This window comes from Annulohypoxylon truncatum, assembly GCF_022578515.1.
Source record: "Annulohypoxylon truncatum strain CBS 140777 unplaced genomic scaffold F4807scaffold_41, whole genome shotgun sequence".
Classification (NCBI taxonomy): domain Eukaryota; kingdom Fungi; phylum Ascomycota; class Sordariomycetes; order Xylariales; family Hypoxylaceae; genus Annulohypoxylon; species Annulohypoxylon truncatum.
The window spans coordinates 39,735-60,515 of record NW_025953827.1 but is presented as its reverse complement, the minus strand read 5'-3'; the positions used below and the strand labels follow the sequence as shown (position 1 = coordinate 60,515).

The 20,781-nt window shown below is 52.8% G+C and overlaps 8 protein-coding genes across 8 annotated transcripts; 3 read left to right on the top strand and 5 right to left on the bottom strand.

Moving 5' to 3' along the window:
- The first annotated feature begins 1 nt into the window (after position 1).
- F4807DRAFT_275615 (NAD(P)-binding protein) lies at positions 2–1,861 on the top strand. Its single transcript, XM_047994632.1, has one exon. It carries the CDS (start codon positions 546–548, stop codon positions 1,578–1,580), a length of 1,035 nt encoding a protein of 344 aa, XP_047850113.1. The 5' UTR covers positions 2–545; the 3' UTR covers positions 1,581–1,861.
- On the bottom strand, positions 1,680–6,365 carry F4807DRAFT_442335 (3-hydroxy-3-methylglutaryl-CoA reductase). Its single transcript, XM_047999463.1, has 3 exons — positions 5,989–6,365; positions 2,587–5,835; positions 1,680–2,527 (listed from the first exon to the last, which is right to left on the bottom strand). Exons 2-3 carry the CDS (start codon positions 5,769–5,771, stop codon positions 2,143–2,145), a joined length of 3,570 nt encoding a protein of 1,189 aa, XP_047850112.1. The 5' UTR covers positions 5,772–5,835; positions 5,989–6,365; the 3' UTR covers positions 1,680–2,142.
- Positions 6,366–7,731: 1,366 nt separating this feature from the next.
- F4807DRAFT_275516 (pyrazinamidase/nicotinamidase) lies at positions 7,732–8,718 on the bottom strand. The gene is made up of 2 exons (XM_047994631.1): positions 8,439–8,718; positions 7,732–8,380 (listed from the first exon to the last, which is right to left on the bottom strand). The coding sequence occupies exons 1-2, from the start codon at positions 8,496–8,498 to the stop codon at positions 7,757–7,759; spliced, it is 684 nt and encodes a 227-aa protein (XP_047850111.1). The 5' UTR covers positions 8,499–8,718; the 3' UTR covers positions 7,732–7,756.
- F4807DRAFT_275515 (FAD/NAD(P)-binding domain-containing protein) lies at positions 8,719–10,928 on the bottom strand. The gene is made up of 4 exons (XM_047994630.1): positions 9,949–10,928; positions 9,571–9,881; positions 9,154–9,485; positions 8,719–9,041 (listed from the first exon to the last, which is right to left on the bottom strand). The coding sequence occupies exons 1-4, from the start codon at positions 10,662–10,664 to the stop codon at positions 8,940–8,942; spliced, it is 1,461 nt and encodes a 486-aa protein (XP_047850110.1). The 5' UTR covers positions 10,665–10,928; the 3' UTR covers positions 8,719–8,939.
- On the bottom strand, positions 10,929–13,335 carry F4807DRAFT_275507 (MFS general substrate transporter). The gene is made up of 6 exons (XM_047994629.1): positions 12,969–13,335; positions 12,841–12,917; positions 12,444–12,776; positions 11,730–12,384; positions 11,399–11,674; positions 10,929–11,346 (listed from the first exon to the last, which is right to left on the bottom strand). The coding sequence occupies exons 1-6, from the start codon at positions 13,242–13,244 to the stop codon at positions 11,194–11,196; spliced, it is 1,770 nt and encodes a 589-aa protein (XP_047850109.1). The 5' UTR covers positions 13,245–13,335; the 3' UTR covers positions 10,929–11,193.
- A 329-nt stretch (positions 13,336–13,664) lies between these two features.
- F4807DRAFT_442303 (uncharacterized protein) lies at positions 13,665–16,782 on the top strand. The gene is made up of 5 exons (XM_047999462.1): positions 13,665–13,908; positions 13,968–14,039; positions 14,307–15,095; positions 15,161–15,447; positions 15,504–16,782. The coding sequence occupies exons 1-5, from the start codon at positions 13,793–13,795 to the stop codon at positions 16,400–16,402; spliced, it is 2,163 nt and encodes a 720-aa protein (XP_047850108.1). The 5' UTR covers positions 13,665–13,792; the 3' UTR covers positions 16,403–16,782.
- A 313-nt stretch (positions 16,783–17,095) lies between these two features.
- Positions 17,096–18,382, top strand: F4807DRAFT_470960 (Ctr-domain-containing protein; the record flags this gene model as incomplete). Its single annotated transcript, XM_048002869.1, has 3 exons — positions 17,096–17,263; positions 17,342–17,802; positions 17,865–18,382. The coding sequence occupies 3 exons, from the start codon at positions 17,096–17,098 to the stop codon at positions 17,920–17,922; spliced, it is 687 nt and encodes a 228-aa protein (XP_047850107.1). The 3' UTR covers positions 17,923–18,382.
- F4807DRAFT_275429 (uncharacterized protein) lies at positions 18,290–20,649 on the bottom strand. The gene is made up of 4 exons (XM_047994628.1): positions 20,343–20,649; positions 19,987–20,282; positions 18,655–19,916; positions 18,290–18,587 (listed from the first exon to the last, which is right to left on the bottom strand). Exons 1-4 carry the CDS (start codon positions 20,411–20,413, stop codon positions 18,435–18,437), a joined length of 1,782 nt encoding a protein of 593 aa, XP_047850106.1. The 5' UTR covers positions 20,414–20,649; the 3' UTR covers positions 18,290–18,434.
- Between the last annotated feature and the right edge of the window lie 132 nt (positions 20,650–20,781).

The window sequence follows — 20,781 nt, the reverse complement described above, 5'->3', positions numbered from 1 at the left end:
CTCCCTAGGGGTATGCGATGTGTGGAGCTACTTCAAAGTCTACTCTTCTAATTTCTAATCATACAAAGAAAAGTCCCAGTCTTATACAAAAAAAAACGTCCTCTATATCTAACCTATTAACACATATAATTATGCTCTAACCGTTCCCGTAGGCTCATCCAAATGAACTCGTGTTCGGCGTACAAAACAATTCGGGGGTGCCCTACAGGCTATGAGGTCACCGTTTTCTTCGGTTCTACGGCGTCCGGAGTCGGTCCGCCTGGGTCTGAAGCATGTGAGCCCTGGAGCGGCGTAAACTCAGGGTAGTATAACCTGATTGCATCCAATGCATTAATAATTGGCCTTTATCCACGGTTCGCTAAGGGCCTAGCCTTCGCTCTAAATTCATAGTTACGTATACGAGGTACTTAATGAGGTAGCTTTCCGAGGTTTCTTAAATAAATGCTTGACGTCGAGCTCCAATACGAAGAAAACCAATTCATCTTCACCTAAAACAAAACATCTCAGAACTTACCTACACATCAACGCACGAAATTCGAAACAGCATGTCCGGCATCACCGCCATGAAAGCCTGGGTCTACACCTCAGGTGCCGGCGGCCTCGAGAAAAACCTCAAGCTCGTCTCCGACGCCTCGCCCCCGTTCCTCGCCGCGCCGCCAAATGACGTCGTCCTCGTGAAGGTGCACGCCAGCTCCCTCAACCCCGCCGACTACAAGATCGCCGAGATGGGCCCCGTCTCGCGCCTCGCCATCGCCCCGCCCGCCACGCCCGGCCTCGATTTCGCCGGCGTCGTCGCGGCCGTGGGCTCCGCCGTCGCCGCCGCCGGCTACCGCGTCGGCGACAAGGTGTTCGGGCGCATCGGCCCGAACAAGTACGGCACCCTGGGCGAGTACGTGGCCGCGAAAGCGGACGGGCTGGCGCTCCTGCCGGAAGGCGTGTCTCTCGAGGACGCCAGCACCGCAGGGACGGCGGGGCTGACGGCGTTCCAGTGCGTCGTGCCGAACGTCGAGGCCGGGGCCGGCGACGAGGTGTTCATCAACGGCGGCAGCGGCGGGACCGGGTCGTACGGGATCCAGTTCGCGAAGGCGCTCGGGTGCCGCGTGACGACGACCTGCTCGGCGAAGAACGAGGCGCTGGTTCGCGCGCTCGGCGCGGACGACGTCATCGACTACACGAAGGAGAACGTGAGCGAAGCCTTGAAAGCGAAAGGGCAGATTTTCAAGCTGGCGGTCGACAACATCGGCAGCGCACCCCCGGACCTGTACAAGGCGGCCGACCACTACATGCTCCCCGAGGGCAAGTTCGTCCAGATCGGCGTCCACATGTCGACGGGCGGCGTGGCGAACATGATGTCGAGACAGTTGTTGCCTTCTTTCCTGGGAGGAGGCAAGAGGAAGTTCGAATTTCTCGTCACGAAGAATAGTCACGAAGACCTCGAGCAGATCGGGAAATGGTTCGAGGAAGGCAAGGTCAAGGCCGTGATTGACGAATCGTTCCAGTACGAGGATGCGCCGAAGGCGTTCGAGAAGTTGAAGACAGGTCGCGTAAAGGGCAAGCTTGTAGTCCGCGGTCCTGCTTGACCGGATACGAGCGACGGCGCTGTTAAATTAGGGAATATTTACTTATCATAAACTCCTAGCACACAAGCTACGTAATTGAAAGTTGATTGAAGAACATGAACGGGTTGGATATCGTGACTTTATTATGTATACTGCTAGCGCACAATTAGCCTAAGGATATTCTACCAATACTCCTACCTCGGCGAGAACCCGCAAGGGCCAAATGTCGCCTGTAGGATTATACGAATACCGTATTTTTCGGGAATCTAATATGAAGAAGCACCCCTTTGCTTTATCGCGAAGCTATTCTACGCCCGCAATCGCTTGCCAATGCTTACGCCGCTCAACATGCTCTTGTTCGTCTCGCGAGAATGAAACACTCTCTACAACGTAAATTCCCAACCGACTTCCTCCGACACCTCGCAAAATACCTGCCCAGTAGTCTGTAGTTTTCGCGCCGAACAAACCCAAATACGAGCCCGTCGAACGCCTATCACGATGTATCATCATGTTCCAAACAGAACGTGTCTTCAAATGTCGCGACCTCCGAAACTAAGTCGCAGAAAGAAACAAATCGAAGCGTCTATCGCTTCGACGCGGCTGCCCGGTCGACGGCAGCCGGGCTCTTGACGGCTTTCTCTACCGCGGTCGTCATCGTTAGTCCGACCGGCGTCATGGGGGCCGGCGTAGTGCTCCGGGTCGGGGGTGCGGAACGGTTGTGCGCCATGTGAGCCTTAACTAGGTGGCCGGCGGCAAGGGCGCTGCAGAGCGACAGCTCTCCGGCGAGGACCGACGCTCCGACGATGCGGGCAAGGCGGCGTGCGTTGTCTCCGGGGTTCGTCGGATGAGAACCCCTGACGCCGAGCATATCAAGCATGGCGGCCTGAGGTTCCAGGATGGTACCGCCGCCAAGTGTACCGACTTCGATAGACGGCATAGACACGGAGATTTGCAAGGATCCGCGGAGGCTTGGCAAGTCAGCACTGGATTCATGGGGCTAAAAGAGGAAAAAAAAAAAAAGACTTACTTCTTCATAATAGTAATACAGTTAGCGCTCTCTACGACCTGGGCCGGGTCTTGTCCGGTGGCGAGGAAGACAGCGGCGACGATGTTGGCCGCGTGGGCGTTGAAACCTCCGATGGAGGCGGCCATGGCGGATCCGATAAAGTTCTTAGCCGTGTTCAGCTCGACAAGACTGTCAACGTCGGTCTTGAGCACCGCCTTCACCACGTCGCCAGGGATGATGGCTTCGGCGACGATGCCTTTGCCTCGGCCGTCGATCCAGTTGATGGCCGCCGCCTTCTTGTCTATACAGTAATTTCCGGACACCGACACGATGACCATATCATCGAAGCCGCCCTCAGTAACCATAACATTCAGAGCGTGCTCGACGCCCTTCGAGATCATGTTCATACCCATGGCGTCGCCGGTGGTCGTCTTGAATCGGATGTAGAGGTTGGTTCCCGCGAGCGCCGTCTTCATCGTCTGCAGCCGGGCGAACCTCGAGGTCGAGTTGAAAGCCTTCTTCATGACGGACTGGCCAGCCTCGGAATCGATCCAGAGCTTCGCGGCGCCGGCGCGCTCGAGCGTCTCGAATTGTACGCAGGGTCCACGCGTCATCCCGTCGCTGGTTAAAACTGTGACAGCGCCCCCTCCCGAATTGATTGCCTTGCAGCCGCGGCTCGTGCTGGCGACGAGCACGCCTTCGGTGGTGGCCATAGGGATGAAGTAGCTCTGGCCGTCGATGACGAGCGGGCCAGCCACGCCGACGGGGAGTGGCATGTAACCGATGACGTTCTCGCAGCAGGCGCCGAGGACCTGCTCCCAGTTGTAGTTCTCGTACGGGAGCTTGGATCGGTCGAGGAGGCCGGTGAGATCCGCGGTCGCCTTAGTCCTAGCGATGATGCTCCGGCGAACCTTGACGGCACGAGTGCAGTCTTTCAGGCTCTTCTCCAGGGCGTAACCGGGGATCTTCCCCTTGAGAGAGAGGGCGACAACGTCTTCGTCGGACATTTCGTGGACTCGCTTTGCGGCGAGCATCTTCTCGAGCTCGGCCTGGCTCCTCCGGATGATCGGCACCTTCGACGGTTGAGGGGCGGGGGCGGGCTGGCTGCTCTCGTCATCGGTGTAGGCGGGAGTGATCGGCCTATCCGGTACGGCCGGTTCCTGCTGCTTCGGCTGGATTTCCCCGAGAGGGAGGGTCGCGGACTGGGTATCGTTGAACATTTCAGCGTCGGCAAGCTCTTTGGGGTCGACGGGGTGGTCGGGCAGGTTGGGATCCCTAATTCCCCACCTAGCCACGTTGAAGAGGTAGCCGTTGAGCGCGACGCTCATGGCCAGGGCGACGACGATCCACTTGGACAGGATGGGATCCTCCAGACTCGTGAGCAGGCTGCCTACCATGCGTCCTCCCACGCCGTAGCCGTGCAGCTGCGAATAGCTGCCGCCCCCGCCGTGCCGCCCGTCGAGGGAACCTAGGGGTGGTTCAGCGTAGTGGATCGAGGGGAACTCCAGCTCGTACTTGATAGGGGTTAGGACGGTAACGATGGTCGGCGTCGAGTGGCTCTTCGCGTTGAAGAGGATCTCATCGAGCCCGTTGGAGGCGACCTTGAAAGGGTCCAGGGGTGGCGAGCTGACCACGCCGCCCAGCCCGCCGGCCCAGGAAGAGATGCTGGAGATGTCGGAAGCCCTGAAGGGGATCGTGCAGAGGTTGGCGACGTTGACGGCGACGAAGCCGAGGATCATCCAAAATTTGAACTTGGGAACGCTGCTGCTCTCGAGGTCCTTGCCGAAAAGGGGCTCGTCGATGGATCCCTTGCCGTCTTGCCGAGGCCAGTCGTTGCTCTTGGCGACGTTCTCGGCGACGCGTCGGCTGATCCCGTCGTCCTCCAAGGCTCTCCGCATCTCGACATGGCGGCGGATGCGGTTCACCTCGAGCTTGATGCACAGGATGGCGGTGTAGAAAGTGAAGAGCAGGATGCAGTCGAAGAAGAGGATCCAGGCGGCCAGGAAGCAGAACTGCTGCAGGCCACCCTGTACGCCAGAGGCAGCTCCGGCGACGAGTATCAGGATCTCAATGACGTAGTCCCGGACAATGTCGTACCCTTTGTCCCTGATCGCCCGCTGCACGGCGTATTGTATGATGCCGTCGGAGGCTAGGAACTTCTTCGATTTGCTGTCCTTCTTTTTCTCGTCATCGGGCTTGCGGTGCTCGAGAGCGTGCGACAGGACGGCTCGCGTCAGAGCAATGTTCTTCTCGAAACCGATGGTCACGACTAGGAACGGCAAGCCTTCGGAGAGCAGGACCATGCTGATGGGAACGCCGAGCTTGGTGGTGACATTGAGGCCGAATAGGAAAGCGAAAGTGGAGGAGAACAGCACGCTGATGGCGAGCCAGACGTTGGATCCCATCTTCCTCATGGACAGGAAGAGCGAAACGAAGGTCAGGTGCATGGACAGGTACCCGAGAACCATGATGATGATGTCCAGGGTCTCGGCGTTCTTGATCAGGTCGAGAAACTCGGTCCAGGCGTTGTGAACCCACCTGATGACGCTGCTCCTGGTGTAGCCTTTGGCGACCTTCATGATCCACATCTTCTGCTCGCTCTTGCCGAGCTCGGTCTCGCGCGACTCTTGCCCGGGCACGTCGTTAGGGATTTCCTGCGCGGCCGCGAGGAATTCCGGCGCATCGTCGTACTTTACGGCAAACGCCAGAGCGCTATCCTGGGAATAGGCCGTCAGCGTGTTCGAAGTGGACGGCAGGTGCGAGATGGACAGGTTCTGCGGTAGCGGGACGATGTGAGGCAGCGGCGCGGTCTGAGGCGCGTCCTCGGACGACTCCGGGAAGATCAGGGTGACTAGAGCCAGGTGTTCGGCGTCTTTGGGGGTGGCCGAGTCGGCGTCGTAGCTCTGCCATCTCCACGAGGTCTCGGGTCCGGTTCGCAGGCTCCTGCTGCCCTCGACTAGGGAAGACCAGTCGGCGTTTCTCGCGATCCTCGAGACGTCTAGGAGGCTCTCCTTGACGACGCCGACGTATGTGGTGCTCGCTATTAGAGCAACGATGACAATAGTATGTATTGGGTGTAGGCAAGCTATCTTGGAGAAGAATTGGAGTATCGGCGTAACCCTCTTGTTCATCTTAGATGGCAGGACGGGAGTATCGCTCGGCTGCTCGCCGCGAAAGCGGGAGGGGAGAAATGTAGAGGCGATCATGTCGGTACTACCGCGAAGGCATTGGCAATCGTCTATTAATTCGTCTATTAATCACGTCTGGTCTCTAATTAGAGGCGTTGCATTAGCACAATTCTTTCATCGCGTCTTCGAGAACAGACATTCGTCAATAACCCGTCTTCTAGCCTCGTGTGATGTGTGAGGCTGAGAAGACGAGGGCAGCAAGATAACTAGCGAGATAAAAGCTTTATTTCCGTACCTAATGTCTAGAACGATACACGTATCATCCGCCCTCGACTATCTAAAGCTGGGACGATGGCAAGGTTAAAGGGTTTGCGGATGATATTTCCAGGAGAGGTTGGTTGAAATAATTTCCTAGGCGCGAGATCGGCCTCGATCAAGTCGAGTCGAGTCGAGTCGAGTTATAGGTAACAAGCTCTCAGGTAGCCTTGTATGATGGCTTGATGGCTAATTCTAGCTGACGAGAGCGGTCAAAGTTGAATTGGCAAGCTGAACCGCTAGACCGTCGTAGACCAGTAGACCAACAACGCACAAAGGGGGAGAGTTGGGCGGAAAGAAATGTTGGAAGATTTGGTGGTAGGTGTAAAGGGGGGAGGTGGGGATTTATTGTCATCGGTGTAAGTAGAGAGAGAAATTTCAGCAATACCTCTAGCAATTGATACCTGGTAGCGTGTATATGTACTCGCTATCCTAAAGTACCTACCTACTTTAAGTTCACCACATGTGCCCTGAGTTCTCGCATGGCAACACCGTCCCAATCTTCAAATTAGGGGATCCACCACACCGCCGGTCTGTTATCGATTAACGAAGCTTACCCAAGAGGGAAATGTTCGATAGCGAACTCCACATTTCTTTTCACCTCCGTCACACTTTCTGCCACTTACGTACCCGGATACCTGCGTCCCTACATGAGCTTGGCACATTTGCGTGTACTTAGACTAGAAGTACAAGTACCAACATTATGTAACATTAATTAATTAGGTAGTTGCATCCATTTCCAAGATGATGTCAAACTCTAGCGTTCCCGAGTATGACGGTCCCGAGTTTAACTATTTTCAATGCTAAAGTTTCGTACTTGATATGGCGTTACTTGAAGGCGATTTACATACTTAAATATTGAATTGTCCAAAGATAAAGGCTCTACGGTTTCCTAGCTAAAAGCCATATTATCATGGCTATAAAGGTTATCCACCGAAAGAGACGTTGTTTCCTGAAAGTGTATTGATCTTCTAGCTATTGGGTATAGATACATGAGATCCATGCTTAGCATGTACCGTCGCAATTATATTTTCGGTTCCCTTGCACTAGAGCGCCAATGACAAACAATTTGTACCTTGGCTGGCACCTTCAAATCCAAAGACTCGGTCAAAAGAACAATATGGGAAATGTCCCGAACGCTGATTATTCATATTTCTGAGCCATTCCCTATCTCATGAGGCGATATCATAACATTGAGATGGAAGCACGATGTTGAAGGTGAAAGCCACGGTCCACGGAATTCAAGGTGAACAGTTCATAAGGCGGATGTGAGTGGGGTGTGGAAAGGATAGAAGCAAGAAAAGGCGAATAGTTGTCCCCCACGCTTCTTTTTAAAGCGATCCATCGCTGCAGTGTCACAACAAGGTTTGCTCATTCGGAACCTGCCTTACATGACATGTGGTATCGGAGGAGTTTCCTGCGGAGCAGGATTTGTTACTAGAGATCTCTGGCGACATTCATGATGTTCGAGCTGTCCTGCTCACATTATCAGATAACTAACTCCCTTCGGGCCAACCACTCTAGATCGGAAGGCCACGCATGCATCTGCCCTTTTTTTTCTTTCTGAGTGACAGGCTGCGCTTTGCCGCTCACGTAAGTCCGCTACCGGCTTGTGCGACTCGGGACGCTTGTTACTGGATCAGGAAAACTCCGAGTCCAAATTACTATAGGTACGCTGCTGGGATGTGTGGCTGCTGAGAGGCGAAAGTCATGCTCGGTGAGACTTCAGCTTAGCCAGTCTTGCCCGCTCACTGCGCCGTCATCAATCGACTTACTTCCGGGCCGTCCATGCTGACTATCTTGACACCGGACGCCCCGATCTCCTTCCTACACTCGGGCCAAGCGGACACGTCGACAGGCTTAGTGCACTCTTCTACCAGGTACGTCTTAAACCCTTCCTTAGCGGCGTCGACCGCCGCATTCTTGACGCAGTAGTCCGCTGCTAGTCCTACCACGTACAGGTCTGTCACTCGCTTCTCTCTCAGAGCCTTGGCGAGGCCGCTGTCGTAGACCCGCGGGGACGTGAAGGGGTCGTAGAAAGGGCTATACATCTCGACCCGCGGATCCGTCCCTTTCTCGAGGACCATGTCTAGCTGGTTAGCACGTAGCTCGGGAATCAGCTCCGCTCCCGGAGTGCCTTGCACACAGTGGACCGGCCACAGTCGTGACTCCTGGGTCTCCGACCTGTTGAGCGGGTTCTCGATGGTGACAAAATCCCGAAACGGGGCTTTGCCCTCGTGGTTTGTCGCGAATGAGATGTGATCGGTAGGATGCCAATCCTTCGTCGCGATCTTAGCTACGAAAGGTAGTTCTAGAAGCTTGTTGATCAATGGCGCGACGTCGCGGCCGTTAGCCACGGCGAGCGAGCCGTTCTGCCTACCGTTAACTATCAATCTCGTCGACGGGCCGTAGGTCGTAAGATCAACTTACCGGAGGACAGAAGTCCTCTTGGAGGTCTACTATTAGCAACGCTGGTCTGAAGTCGGGCATATTTGATATGAACAGCTTCACAGTGGGTAAGGACTTAATTTGCTTATCGCGAGGCAAGATTGCAAAGATGATGTCTCATGTCTCAAATTGACGCCGGAGACCGAGACTCGATGACATACGAGACCCGATAAGGCAATCACCAATAGAGTTAAGCTCCCGCTTACTAGAGGTAGGTATAGGTACGGTAAACTGCGGGGAATTTCCAGCGTAGACTTAACCTAAACATCTTCCCCCGAATACCTATTCGTGGATAGCTTCATCTTGTTTCAATTTCAATAATTGGCAGGTATTAAATAAATCCGTACACCTCAACATTCGAACCTCGCAAATAATTGGCCAATTCAGACACCACGAAATACCCCACAAAGAGGGACTTATACACGTGTTCACGTATGTACAAAGCTAACACCTGCGCCAAGCTCACGGTCTAGAATCCGATGATTATTCGTCCTTCTTCGAAGGTAAGGTATATTCCAAACCCTTCGATAAATTCCCAAACCAGAGTTGGAAGTAATCGAAAAACGCATTCTTACGGCCATACCACTATCGTGCATGAAGTTAGCAAACTTGATTGTCACATACGCTGGGCTCGCTACAGTCAATAGCAGAGGGGCGCGAAACATAGAGACACTTGGGAGTAGGAGATAAAACTCACCGGAGATCTACCCGTGATCCTAGGAAACCTGCTCTGTGCCATGACGAAATAAGTCGAGCTATGCGCTACTACCGGTTTAGACGGGTGGGTATCGTCCTGGGCGTGAACTGGCACGACCGACGTAGCCCCTACCTTTTTCATACGCTTCCAGACGCTGATGAGCAGCTTGATGCTGGCGTCCGCTCCCACCGTCCACGAAGTCGTCGTGTACCCGGTTACCGTTCCGGCATTCGGAAGGCCGGAGAGCATGGCCCCTCGCCAGCAATAACGAGTCCCAATTTCGAGGGGTTCTCCGTCGACGACGGGGGTAATTCCACCGAACAAATGGAGGTCTGCAATCCTGGCGGTTAGCGATCCGAGGAAGGCTCCTACTTGCATAACTACCTAGGTAGACCCAGGTAGAGGTAAGCTACTTACTCAGACCGGTTGCTGGCACGATGATATCCGCCTCCAACTTCTTCCCCGACTCGGTCAAGATGCCGTCTTCCGTCACTTTTTGGATGCGATCGGTAACGACGTCGCAGTTGTCCTGATGCAGCGCTTTGAAGAAATCGCCATCCGGACACATGCACACCCGCTGATCCCAGGGGTCGTACCTGGGGTTGAAATGGACGTCGACGTCAATGTCGGCCGGCAACTCTGCCCTCATCTCTTTCATTAAGATTTTCCGCATCTGGTTCGGGAAGTTTATGCTAAAGGAGGAGAAGAGGTTCTCCGCTATAAGAGAGCTATATCACCATTCGTCAGTCGATACTGCTCGAACTGTTCTCGGAGTAGGACAGGGTATATACGGACAGCCACCAGTTGATCGAGTGAGCTATGTGCTCCGGAAGATTCCTCTTAAGCCATACGTTAACCGGGCTTGACAGAGGAAGGCTCATAACGTAAGAAGGACTCCTTTGAAGCATCGTCACGTGGCTCGCCGTCTTAGCCACTACCGGGACCATGGTGACAGCGGTAGCGCCGGATCCGATAATGATGACTTTCTTGCCGGCATAATCAATATCCTGAGGCCAGAACTGCGGGTGCGCGACCGTGCCCTGGAAGTTCTCTATACCTGGTATGTTGGCCTGGAGCGGCTTCTCGTAATCGTAGTACCCGGTGCAGGCAAGTAGAAAGTTGGCGCTGTATTCCTTTTTAACATCGCCCGCAAGGACTGACAGAGTCCAACGCTGTTCCTCGGAAGACCAGCTAGCGCCGTTAACTCGGTGGCCGAATCGTATCTTTTTGTCGATACCCTCAGCTCGTGCCGCATCTTCGATATATTCTCGAATGAGATGGGCGTCGGCCATGTCGTTCTCATGAGGCCATGGCCGCCAGGGGAGGCCCAGAACAGCAAGTTCTGAATCCGAACGGACGCCGGGAAACTTGAAGAAGGACCAGGTACCGCCGATCTCTTCCCGCGCTTCCAAGATGGTGTATGAGCAGTCTGGAAGCTGGGTTTTCAGGCGATAGGCAGCGTCAACTCCTGAGAGTCCGGCTCCGATGATGATAAAATCGTATTCCTCCATGGCGAACCGAGCCAAAGTTGTAGTCAGTTATAGTGAGACTTTGCTGGTCGTCGAGAGGCTAGAAAATATCTAATACTAGTATGAAGAGCTGCGGCGTAGCAATTGAAAAATGGAGCTCCAACGAGTCTAAACTCGTTATAGTAAATATGGATGCTACCGTCACATTGAGGAATCTCACCTGTTCCAAGCACATGGTTACCGCTTCATATGTGCGACCACTTTTGTCGGAATTGTGAAGTCTAATTGGTCCGGGTAACTTTTAGGACAGGCATACATATGTCTGCGTCTGCGGCGTGGAAGCGGCACGAAAGATTCCTCGACAACCCGTCTGCCCATAGTCAACGTTGAAAATATCGGGTTGCTTGGCTGGCTCAACGGGGTCTAATAGAACCCACCAAATTGTTTACGGGGCTGTCGACTACCTAAATTAGGTCCTTACGAATAGCTACATAGCATGTTTCCGTTCATGAAGGCCCGATTCGTATCTAAGGCGGCTACGATACCGCCCCAATATACTTACCCATCTTCCTCATTCTTTCTCGACGGGTTTCGCTGCCGTCAACTCGGCGTCGCCTTTTTCTTCCTTTTCCTTTTCTTGTTCTTGTTTGATTTCTTTCAAATTCTTCCATCCCATTCCCCAACCACTCAGAAATGCGCAACTTGCTGCGGCAAGTTGAAGATACTAGAAATTTGTTAGTTGGTATTAGTCGTTGCCAAAGCGATGAAGCGCTTACAAATATGTGGCTGATCGCTTGGTTATAAGCCAAGAGAGCCCCTGCGAGCTGATCTGGCGGGACAACTTTGGATATCTCCGTCACGCCGCTGTTGATCAACAAGTTTGGATCGATATCCGGGGCAAACTTCTGGAGAGCCGTCGGGATCGAGCTTGTAAATATGCTTTTCCCGACAGCGGAAAAGATGGCGCCCCCTAATAATTGAGAGAACATGGCGTATCCGGTCGCTATCGACGCGTCTTCTCTAGGACAGTTGGCTTGCATGGCGGTGACTAGCTGAATTCATATTTGTCAGCACCTCAACTCCCAAACAAGACGGCCTATCACTCACTAGCTGTAACACAAAGCCTCGGCCGGCTCCCATAAGGATCTGATATCCTATGATGCTCCCCAAGGAGGTAGTCGGGGAGAACGTCGAGGTTAAACCGGCTCCGATCGCTACTAGAGCGTTCCCTCCTATTACCTCGGGTAAGTAGTAGCCGGTCTTCTGGACAAGAGCGCCGCATATCACCGACGCGACGAGTTGTGACAATATCAAAGGGAGGATCATTATGCCGCTCCGCAACGCGTCTGCGCCTTGAATTGCTTGGAACCAAACGGGTAACCAGTAAAGGGCGTTGATAGCTCCGCCGCTCTGCACGAACGAAGTGATTGTTATCATGATGTTGATTCGGTTACGCAATAATCTAGGTGGCAGCAGAGCCGCCTCCCCTTTATAAGCGAACCAGAATCCTAAGACGCCAAAGGTCGCCGCTCCGCCGCACATGAGCCCGATGACTGTCGGGGAGTTCCAGGGGTATTCCGTGCCGCCCCATTGCAAACCTATCAGCAACATGAGGGATGCAGCCGCAAAAATGATGAACCCCCCAAAGTCGATCTCGAGAACTCGTTGCAACAGGGACGTCCGTACTTCGGAAAGCCTCGACACTGGTAACCTCACCACGAATACGAACAGGAAAACGACCAAGCCTCCTACCGGTAGGTTTCTGATAGGGAAGGGTTAGCCGTGGCTCTACTGCCAAAAACGGCGGTCGACGTCGCTTACATGTAAAAGCACCAGCGCCACGTTATCCCCTGCGTCAAGGCGCCGCCGATTAAGGGACCAGCTGCCTGACCGACCGCGAAGCAGCCGAGTATGATGCCGTTCAGAAAAGAGCGGCTCGCTATTGGGACGGTAGCGGCGACGATGGTGGATCCGCCGTTTAGGATACCGGAACCCCCTATTCCGCTTATCGCTCTCGCGATGATAAGCATCATGGAAGACGTCGATAGCGCTGCGATCAAGGAACCGAGCTCGAAGATGACTATGAAGGTAATGAACACGACCTTGATTCGGAAGGTTCTGTACAATTTTCCGACAAAAGGCACCATAACACAGCTACGCCTAACTGTTAGTCTTCGGACGCTCGAAGGCAGGTGGCATGGAACCGAGGTAGACTGACTTGGCTATCAAGTACGCCGAAGAATACCATCCAACATCGTTCACGGTATTGAACTCGTTTGTGATCGCGGGGATTGCCTAAAAGTGTAAGCGATGACAGAATTTAGATCGTGATGAGGTGACCCTCACAGTTCCTAGGGCAGTGGCATTGAACGCTATGAGGAGAACGCCCAAAGTAACGGAAGATATCAATACGTAGAATGGCCATCCGCTCATGAGTGGTTGGCTAGTATTCTTAGTACCATCCTGGTCGTCCCTCGGAGGAGATAGCTCAGCATCGCTGCGGTCGCCATGATCGTGATCCGCAAGAATAGCTCCGCCAGGCTCGGTTTTCAAGTGTTCTTCATTCAAACCAGCCTCGACATCTCTTGCGAGACCGCCCTGAACTGGCGGTTGGCTACTCATGATTAAGGGTTAAACGAACACCCGCGTAAAACGTTGTTCAGCTAACTATCCTTAGCCGAGATATGGCAACCTCAAGGCTTGATATGGAGGTGTTGTAGTGTGACATCTTAAACTATGTAAATCTAAAATATTAAGTAACACTAAATTTATATGATCTGTTCCACCGCAGAATCTAGGACTGATCAAAGCTTATTTACGATAGGAATGACGATAGGAAAGTTCAAAGGCCGGCGCGCTTTCTCGAAACCGGCAGAGCGGTTGGAAGGCGTGTATGGCAGATCGTGCGACTCAAATTAAACAATACGGCCGATCGGAGTTTATCTTCAAAGTCCGGTTCAAGGTGAAAGAACGGCTCTTATTAGCCGTAATCTCTATGTGGAGACCGGATTGCGGAGAATATCTTCAAACTCCGTCCTCTTTCTTACACGTCCATACCTTATACTTCAATGATTTCCAAGTTCTGACAATGTTCACTTTGATTCACGGCTTAGTTTCTCAAAGTCCGCCGGCGATTGTGACTAGAATATTGACTTTCGTTAGCAATATTGATGGATAAGCCAAAGAACTCCGCAATCGCCAAATGGGGTGCCGCATGTTCTCCGTGTGCTCTAGCGAAAGCAAAGTGTATCCGCTCGAGTAATGTACCAAGTGCTAAATGTGATAGGTTAGTATACACTCCTACGCATGTTCCGTCTTCGATACAGGTGCTTACTAGGCTTCTAGATGCGAACGATTAGAAAAGGATTGCGTCGGTCAAGTACACAAGCCAAGGAAGAAAAGACAAAGCAGGCCTTCGTAAGCATCCCGTGTTCCTAGTAGTTTATAAGTCGCGACTTATCATGTACTCTATAACTGTTCATACCAAGTACATTCCCACAGTGTTTCTTCATGATATCACTTTAATACATCCTCATAGTATCTTCCCTATTCTAGTCCCTCTACAATTTCTCTACACCGAGTCTTAGGAGCAAGGGAATAGGAGGGATATCACTAAGCAAAGCTTACCTCATCAACTATATAATGAACGTTGAAACAACACATTAACAATGTACCACATTATAGTAAGACGGCTCAGCTCGAAGAGAGACTGAATAATCTCGTCGACTTCATCAAAGCTAATAACTCTGGCGATGTCCCTACTCCGTTGCGCCAGGTCTCCGCAACTAGACAGCTTTCTCCGTATTCAGGGGAGGCCGAAGGGTCGGTGCAACTCCAAAGCCCCGAGATAAGTGCAGCTCATGGCAACACTCCGACTCAAGATTTGAGGATAAACCGCGAACCAGCAACAGCTGTATTGCCAATACCAAACTCTTACAATGAGCGTGCTCCTCGCATATGTGTCTGCCGCGGTCCGGCGGGCGAAGTTCCTATTCCGCCTGAGCCGGATGAAACAAACCTGTCGATTTATATAGAGAAACTCATGCCGAACTACCCATTTGTTCCGTTGCCAATAGGGACTACGACGTCCGAGCTAGCATCGAAACGTCCTTTCCTACTTTCCACGATCCAGATGGTAGCATCGTACCGCAACATTAAGTCTATGAGAGCCCAGAACTACTTCATACTGAAACACATATCCGAGCATATGTTGATGCGCTCTGAACGGTCTTTGGAGATTCTCCAGTCCATCCTTCTCGTTCTGGGATATTATCACTACCATTGCATGGTACATGCGCAGATGAACAATCTGATAGGATTAGCGAACAGCCTAACCGCGGACCTGGGCATAAATAGAAATCCCGAATTGCAAGAAAGGACAAAGTTATTACAGACAAATTCCGAGGCTCCTCCGCCAGTCAGAACCAACGAAGAAAGGAGGGCGCTTTGCGGGGTCTGGTATATGACTTCGATGTAAGTGGTGATCACGGTGCCGCCTAGCTCAGGACGTAAATAGTCGTGATGCTTATAAGTAGCAGTATCTCTCTCGCGTTCCAGCGAATCGATCCTCCCAGATATACGCCATACATCGATCAGTGCTTAAGAGAGCTTGAGGCCGATGGAGAGTATAAATCAGACTTGCTTCTCGTCCAACTAGTCCGTATCCAGAATCTCTCCGAGCGCATCGCGCAACTGCACGTGAAAGATCACGTCGCGAACGAAATAAACACGATCACTCGTGCACCTGCGAGCGCTTACTCGAACATGTTCCACGCGGAGTTAGAGAAGTTCACGGAGTCTCTACCTGCTAACTTAGTAACGAATCGTAGGCGATTCCTCGAACCAATTACAGGCAGACGGCGACTAATCTAGATATAATAGAGCTCATCACCTGCCACATCAACACGGCAAAGCTGCGCCTATGGGAGCCCCCTCGGATCGACGCCACGCTTCTGGAGAAGATATCGAACTCCCTAGCGTCCCTATCCTTAGACTCGGCCTCCTCGCTCGATATATTCTACCGGGCTAGCGCGACGCTCAGGTCGTGGTTCGAATTCTGGTTTTCCATAGAAGTGACGGACTACTTCGTCCTGCCCATGCCCGTGTCGGCTCAGCTCATCAACGCCGTGACGATGCTGGCCCGGTGGTCCAAGCTCTCGAGCCCCGACCGCAGCTTCAAGCTCGCCCCGAACCCGGCGTCGGCCCAGATGGTCCGGAACGACCCGGGCTGCGGCGGGGCGGCGCTCGTCCCCGTCCCCGCTCTCAGGGCTAAGGATATCGACCCCGCGATACCCTCGGCCGTGCACGCGATACGCACGCATCTGCTCTCGCAGCCAGAGCTCCACATCGACGTCCCGGGCATCCTGCAGGCCATGGCCTCGCGGTTCGAGCAGGCGCAGGCGGAGAGCCAGAAGCAGGGCGGCGTGCCGTGGGATAACGACACGTGGGACATGGCAGCGAAGAAGATCAAAGGCACGCGTCTGAAGCTCGAGCGCTGGGCTGAGCTGGTTGCCGCCGCGGATAGCGAGAGGCGGAAGCCCGGGTTGTCGACGGGCACGGGCGTTGGCGGTGGACAAGACCTTAATGCCGGTCAGGGTATGGATGGGAATTGGAATATGGACTCTTCGTCAGGGTTAGATGTTGACGGGCAACCATCCTACGAAGAATGGAACCCCGGTATTTCGTGGGCTAATGATTTCTTTGAGGGCTTGGGCCTGGATCAGAATTTTTTCTTTGAAGGGCCGGTGGACTATGGCACGTCTATCTTGACTAACTTTTAAGTTGCTGATGGCTTGGGAAATATGGCTGGTTCCTGGGACATCTTGTATAATCAACACACAATCTTGTATATTAATATAGCAAGCGTAATTAGTACGATTGTTCATCAACATATTTCCCTTCACTACTCTATAATCCCGTTGATTATACAAAATTAGAAAAGGGGCGGTTGCGAGAAGGGGCGAGAATGATAATAGGGCCGTGGACAGACACTATAAAAAGAGTATCGAGAGACGTTACCTAACTAAGTATCCAGCGCCGTGTATATTAATAGAATTGCGGGCTATAGTCTTTGTCTTCGGGGAAGCGTACCAATTATTAGGGGATGCTCTTGAGAAACTTTTGCGCCTTGGCGCCGCGGAATCGCTTCTCTCCATGATAATCCTTTCATTTGAGATGAAAGAAACGGTGGTTTAATTTCTAATTATAACAATACTATCGTCTTAGTATAGCGGATCTGGGGGCTACAGGCGTTGTCTCAACTGCCCATGATATGTCGATCATCGTTTGCTCGGCACGTTACCCCCTTTATTCTCGAATATCGCCCTTCGGACAAAGACCTGGTCCCAAGACTCGAGAACCTTTCAAATCCCTCGCCTTACCTGACATATGTTTGGTTATTTCTCTCTTCCTTAGGTAAGGAATTACCATTTCGGATCCAATCCGCCGGGTAAAATCGACGAAACCATATCAACATGGATGGGATGTCAATGTCAACGGCAACGCCGACGCCAACAGAAATCATGGCCACATCCGCGATGCAGTCAACGCTCAGCTCAATGGAGCCAACTTCTAGCGCAGGTATGGGAGGCATGAGCTCGATGGGAAGCGCGGGCGGGACAGACAGCAGCTGTAAAGTTTCGGTAAGACGACGCTATCGCCTTTACCATTACCCGCCGCATACACCCCGAATTCACGCTGACCGACGCTAACACCACCAGATGCTCTGGAACTGGGAAACCATCGACGCGTGCTTCCTCTCGGAGTCGTGGCAGATCAAATCTCGAGGCGCCTTCGCGGGTCTCTGCATCGGCATCGTGTTTCTCGTCATCCTCCTCGAATTCCTACGCCGCGCCGCCAAGGTCTACGACCGATACCTACTTCGCCAGCACATGAGGAAGACGAGCGCCCTCGCCGCTACGGTCGTCAACGGCTCTTCGGAGACGGCTCACGGCGCTCTCATCGCGAAGGAAAACGCGGCGACGACCCTCGCTTCCGCTGTTCCGTTTCGGCCTAACGTCTTCCAGCAGGCGGTTCGTGCCTTGTTTCACACATTGCACTTTGCTCTCGCTTACTGGATCATGCTTCTTGCCATGTATTATAACGGGTATATTATCGTTTGTATTATGATCGGCGCTTTCATCGGGTTCTTCGCACTTCAATGGGAGAGCATTGGTCCTCTGTAAGTGCAGTTCTACCAGGATATATACATGACAGTCGTTACTAACGTAATTGGTATGAAAGAAGCGGTATCGAAGGTGAATACGGCATTGGGAGAGACGGTACCGGTTGCCACGGATGAGTTGTAGAATCGGCACCGAGACAGCTTTGTAAAATATCAGGCGTATAGGTTTTGACGGGACGATCTAAGCTCGAGATACGAGGGGAACATACCCGCACCCTTGGAACTTAATTAATTGGTTATCGATGACACATGCCTTTCTCGTAAATATGTGGTTATGGATCGAAGACGCTAGAGCGGCGACTTTATGAGGGATAAGCCAACGTAGAATAACGGATATCATTCAGTCGAATAATAACTCACTAAATTAATTACAAAGCCCGAAAGCATTGAAATTTGTTGATTAGCGTAAAGTCATCTGTCTTCGTTCCCTAATCCATCCGTGCATTTTTCAACGCCCTGAACGTGATTCACAATTAGATTACAGATTCCCAATGACCTGATGCCTCGACAACCAGTGAACTAACCGCTCGAATCGAGCGGCTCGATCGCCTCGCACATTAATCGATCGAGGCGGCTAGGATAGACATCCTCCCCTTCAAAGCTTCCCCTCGACGAATATTCATCAACGCTCATCGTCCCATACGGATGACTCCGGCCGCGGCCAGCTTCTGGATGTTGGAGCGCACGGCTGGATTGCGCATGTGTTCCTGCAGCGCTGCCGGGTCGGACTGTGCCTGCTGGAGGATGGATTGCATGACGGGATCTTGCATGATGCTCATAATCTGTATGGCGGTGTTAGTCATATAAATCATATCATAGCGAAGCGAACGGGATATGTCTGGTACTTACCTCGGGGTCCTTCATTAATCTCTCTCGGGTCTGGTCTTCCGTCTCGTTCTCCCGGGCAGCGTACATGGCTTGCAGGGCCTTCTGCTGCTGCTGTTCGATCTCCCGCGCGTTGGCGTTGTTGTGGTGTTGGGCGTCTACCGTGGTAGCCTCGTTGCAAGCGTCGATGCACTTGGAGTAGTCGCGCATGCCGAAGTAGATCTGCGCTTTGCGGATGTACGCCCGGATAAACTTGGGATCCTTCTTGATCGCCGCGTTACAATCCTCGAGGGCGCTCGGGAATTCGAATAGCTTAACGAAGGCTGCCGCGCGGTTGCTGTATCCTCGAGGGTCTTCCGGCGAGCGCTTGATCATTTCCGAATACGCTTCGACGGCACCGGGGAAGTCTTGCTCCTTGAATTTTTTGTTGCCTAGCTCGCGGGCTTCCTCGGCCTTGGCCGGGTCGATGTAGGCCTTCTTGGCTTCTTCGATCTTCCTACGCTCCGCGGCGCGGAGCTTGTTGACGGTATCGGGCGTCCGGTGCTCAGTCAGCGACTTTTGGTAGTTCTCGACCGCGGACGGAAGATCTCCGAGCTTCTCGTACGCTGTACCAATGCGCGCGTACGACTTAGCAATCATCTTAAAATCAGCGTAGATCTGGCGGCCTTCCTCGATCGCCTTGGTGCACGCGTCTATGCATGCCTGGTAGTCGCCTTTCTCGAAGTGAGCGGCACCCAGATTGTTGAGGTACGTGATGTCCTTGTACAGCTCCCAGGCCTTGCTGTAGTACTTGATAGCCTCATCGAAGTTTCGCTTCTTGTAGTTTTCGGTTCCTAGAGCTTTTTCCTTGTCGGCCTCTTCCTTCGCCTTCTTCTTCGCCAGCGCCTCCTCGTCCAGCTCGGGCTCGGGTTCGGGCTCGGGAGCCTTGGCCGGTTCGGGTTTGGCCTGAGACTTCGGATCAGGAGTGGCCAGATCCGGCATCTCGACATCCTCTTCGGCTTCCTTGGCACCTGAAGCGGCGGCAGCGGCGGCACCTGGCATATCCTCAGGACCTCCCATGTGCATGTCGATGCCCATCAAAACTCCTAATACCTGGATCATCCTAGGATCGCTGAACAGGTCCTGAGTATTTTGGGGGTTCTGCTGTATGGCCTGGATCTTGGCCATGAAGGAAGGGTCGGCGAAGTAACCGCTAGTCTTCGGGTTGTTCATCAGTTTCTGGAGCAGGTTAGGGTCCTTGAACATATTGCCAAGACCGCTGGCAGGATCAGCACCAGAACCGCTACCTGCACGGGAAGAAACGTCAACATATGATAACCTAGAGAGGGCTGGAGCTTGAGCTTCATGTATACGTACCAGATCCTTCTATCGCTTTTTGAACAGACTCGAGCGATTTCTTCAAGCCTGCGTTGCTGGGGTCGAGCTTGAGGGCCTCCTCGTAAGCCTCGCTCGCGCCTAAGAGGTCGCCGGAGCCATGTAGGGCAGCCCCCTTTCGTCCCCATCCTCGCGGCCACTCCGGCTTGATGCTGGTCGTTTTCTCGGCATCCTTCAGAGCGTTGTTCCAGTCTTTCTTCGAAGCGTAGGCGGCAGATCGGTTGCTGAACAAGACGTGGTTGTTCGGGTCGATGGAGATGGCCTTGGTGAAAGCGTCGCTGCGATAGTTAGTTTGGCCGTTCCACGCCCTTCTCAATGTTTGTGACTTGCTAACTTACATGGCTTGGTCAAAGTTCTTGTCGGCGATAGCTTTGTTGCCTAGAGCCTTAAGCTCGTCTACGGACGCCATGATGATTATAGTTCGCCCGAGACGTATCGGTTACCTAGTTGATCGAGCAGAACAAGCAGAACAAGCAGAAAAGGTGTTTCCGGATAGTTCAGGTTGCTTGGTTCGTAAAAGAGAAAGTTGTCGTTCGTAAACTTTGGAATGAGACAACCAGGAAGTTGGATCTTTTTAGGGCTGAATGCGTTTGAATTCGAGAGCTTTCTACGCTTTTCACAGTGGGGTATTGGCATTCATTGGTGGGGTACAAGCGGTAACATCTAAGGAAGCTGCTCTTAGCGCCCTACCAGTACCACTAAAAACTCAATTGCCTTAGATTGGATCATCGGATCGGTCTAGTGCATATTTTAGATGTATCTTTCTGCCTTATCTGC

Coding starts and splice junctions, on each gene's coding strand:
- F4807DRAFT_275615 (XM_047994632.1), top strand. CDS start 546: ATGTCCGGCATCACCGCCATGAAAGCCTGGGTCTACACCTCAGGTGCC.
- F4807DRAFT_442335 (XM_047999463.1), bottom strand. CDS start 5,771: ATGATCGCCTCTACATTTCTCCCCTCCCGCTTTCGCGGCGAGCAGCCG. Junction 2,528..2,586: donor TGTATTACTATTATGAAGAA/GTAAGTCTTTTT, acceptor TGACTTGCCAAG/CCTCCGCGGATCCTTGCAAA.
- F4807DRAFT_275507 (XM_047994629.1), bottom strand. CDS start 13,244: ATGAGTAGCCAACCGCCAGTTCAGGGCGGTCTCGCAAGAGATGTCGAG. Junction 12,918..12,968: donor ATGCCACTGCCCTAGGAACT/GTGAGGGTCACC, acceptor TTACACTTTTAG/GCAATCCCCGCGATCACAAA. Junction 11,347..11,398: donor AAGCGATCAGCCACATATTT/GTAAGCGCTTCA, acceptor ACAAATTTCTAG/TATCTTCAACTTGCCGCAGC.
- F4807DRAFT_275515 (XM_047994630.1), bottom strand. CDS start 10,664: ATGGAGGAATACGATTTTATCATCATCGGAGCCGGACTCTCAGGAGTT. Junction 9,882..9,948: donor CACTCGATCAACTGGTGGCT/GTCCGTATATAC, acceptor ATGGTGATATAG/CTCTCTTATAGCGGAGAACC. Junction 9,042..9,153: donor GGATCACGGGTAGATCTCCG/GTGAGTTTTATC, acceptor CATGCACGATAG/TGGTATGGCCGTAAGAATGC.
- F4807DRAFT_275516 (XM_047994631.1), bottom strand. CDS start 8,498: ATGCCCGACTTCAGACCAGCGTTGCTAATAGTAGACCTCCAAGAGGAC. Junction 8,381..8,438: donor AAGAGGACTTCTGTCCTCCG/GTAAGTTGATCT, acceptor AACGGTAGGCAG/AACGGCTCGCTCGCCGTGGC.
- F4807DRAFT_275429 (XM_047994628.1), bottom strand. CDS start 20,413: ATGGCGTCCGTAGACGAGCTTAAGGCTCTAGGCAACAAAGCTATCGCC. Junction 19,917..19,986: donor AAAAGCGATAGAAGGATCTG/GTACGTATACAT, acceptor CTTCCCGTGCAG/GTAGCGGTTCTGGTGCTGAT. Junction 18,588..18,654: donor GATTAATGAAGGACCCCGAG/GTAAGTACCAGA, acceptor ACCGCCATACAG/ATTATGAGCATCATGCAAGA.
- F4807DRAFT_442303 (XM_047999462.1), top strand. CDS start 13,793: ATGGATAAGCCAAAGAACTCCGCAATCGCCAAATGGGGTGCCGCATGT. Junction 14,040..14,306: donor AAAAGACAAAGCAGGCCTTC/GTAAGCATCCCG, acceptor ACCACATTATAG/TAAGACGGCTCAGCTCGAAG. Junction 15,448..15,503: donor TGCTAACTTAGTAACGAATC/GTAGGCGATTCC, acceptor TAGATATAATAG/AGCTCATCACCTGCCACATC.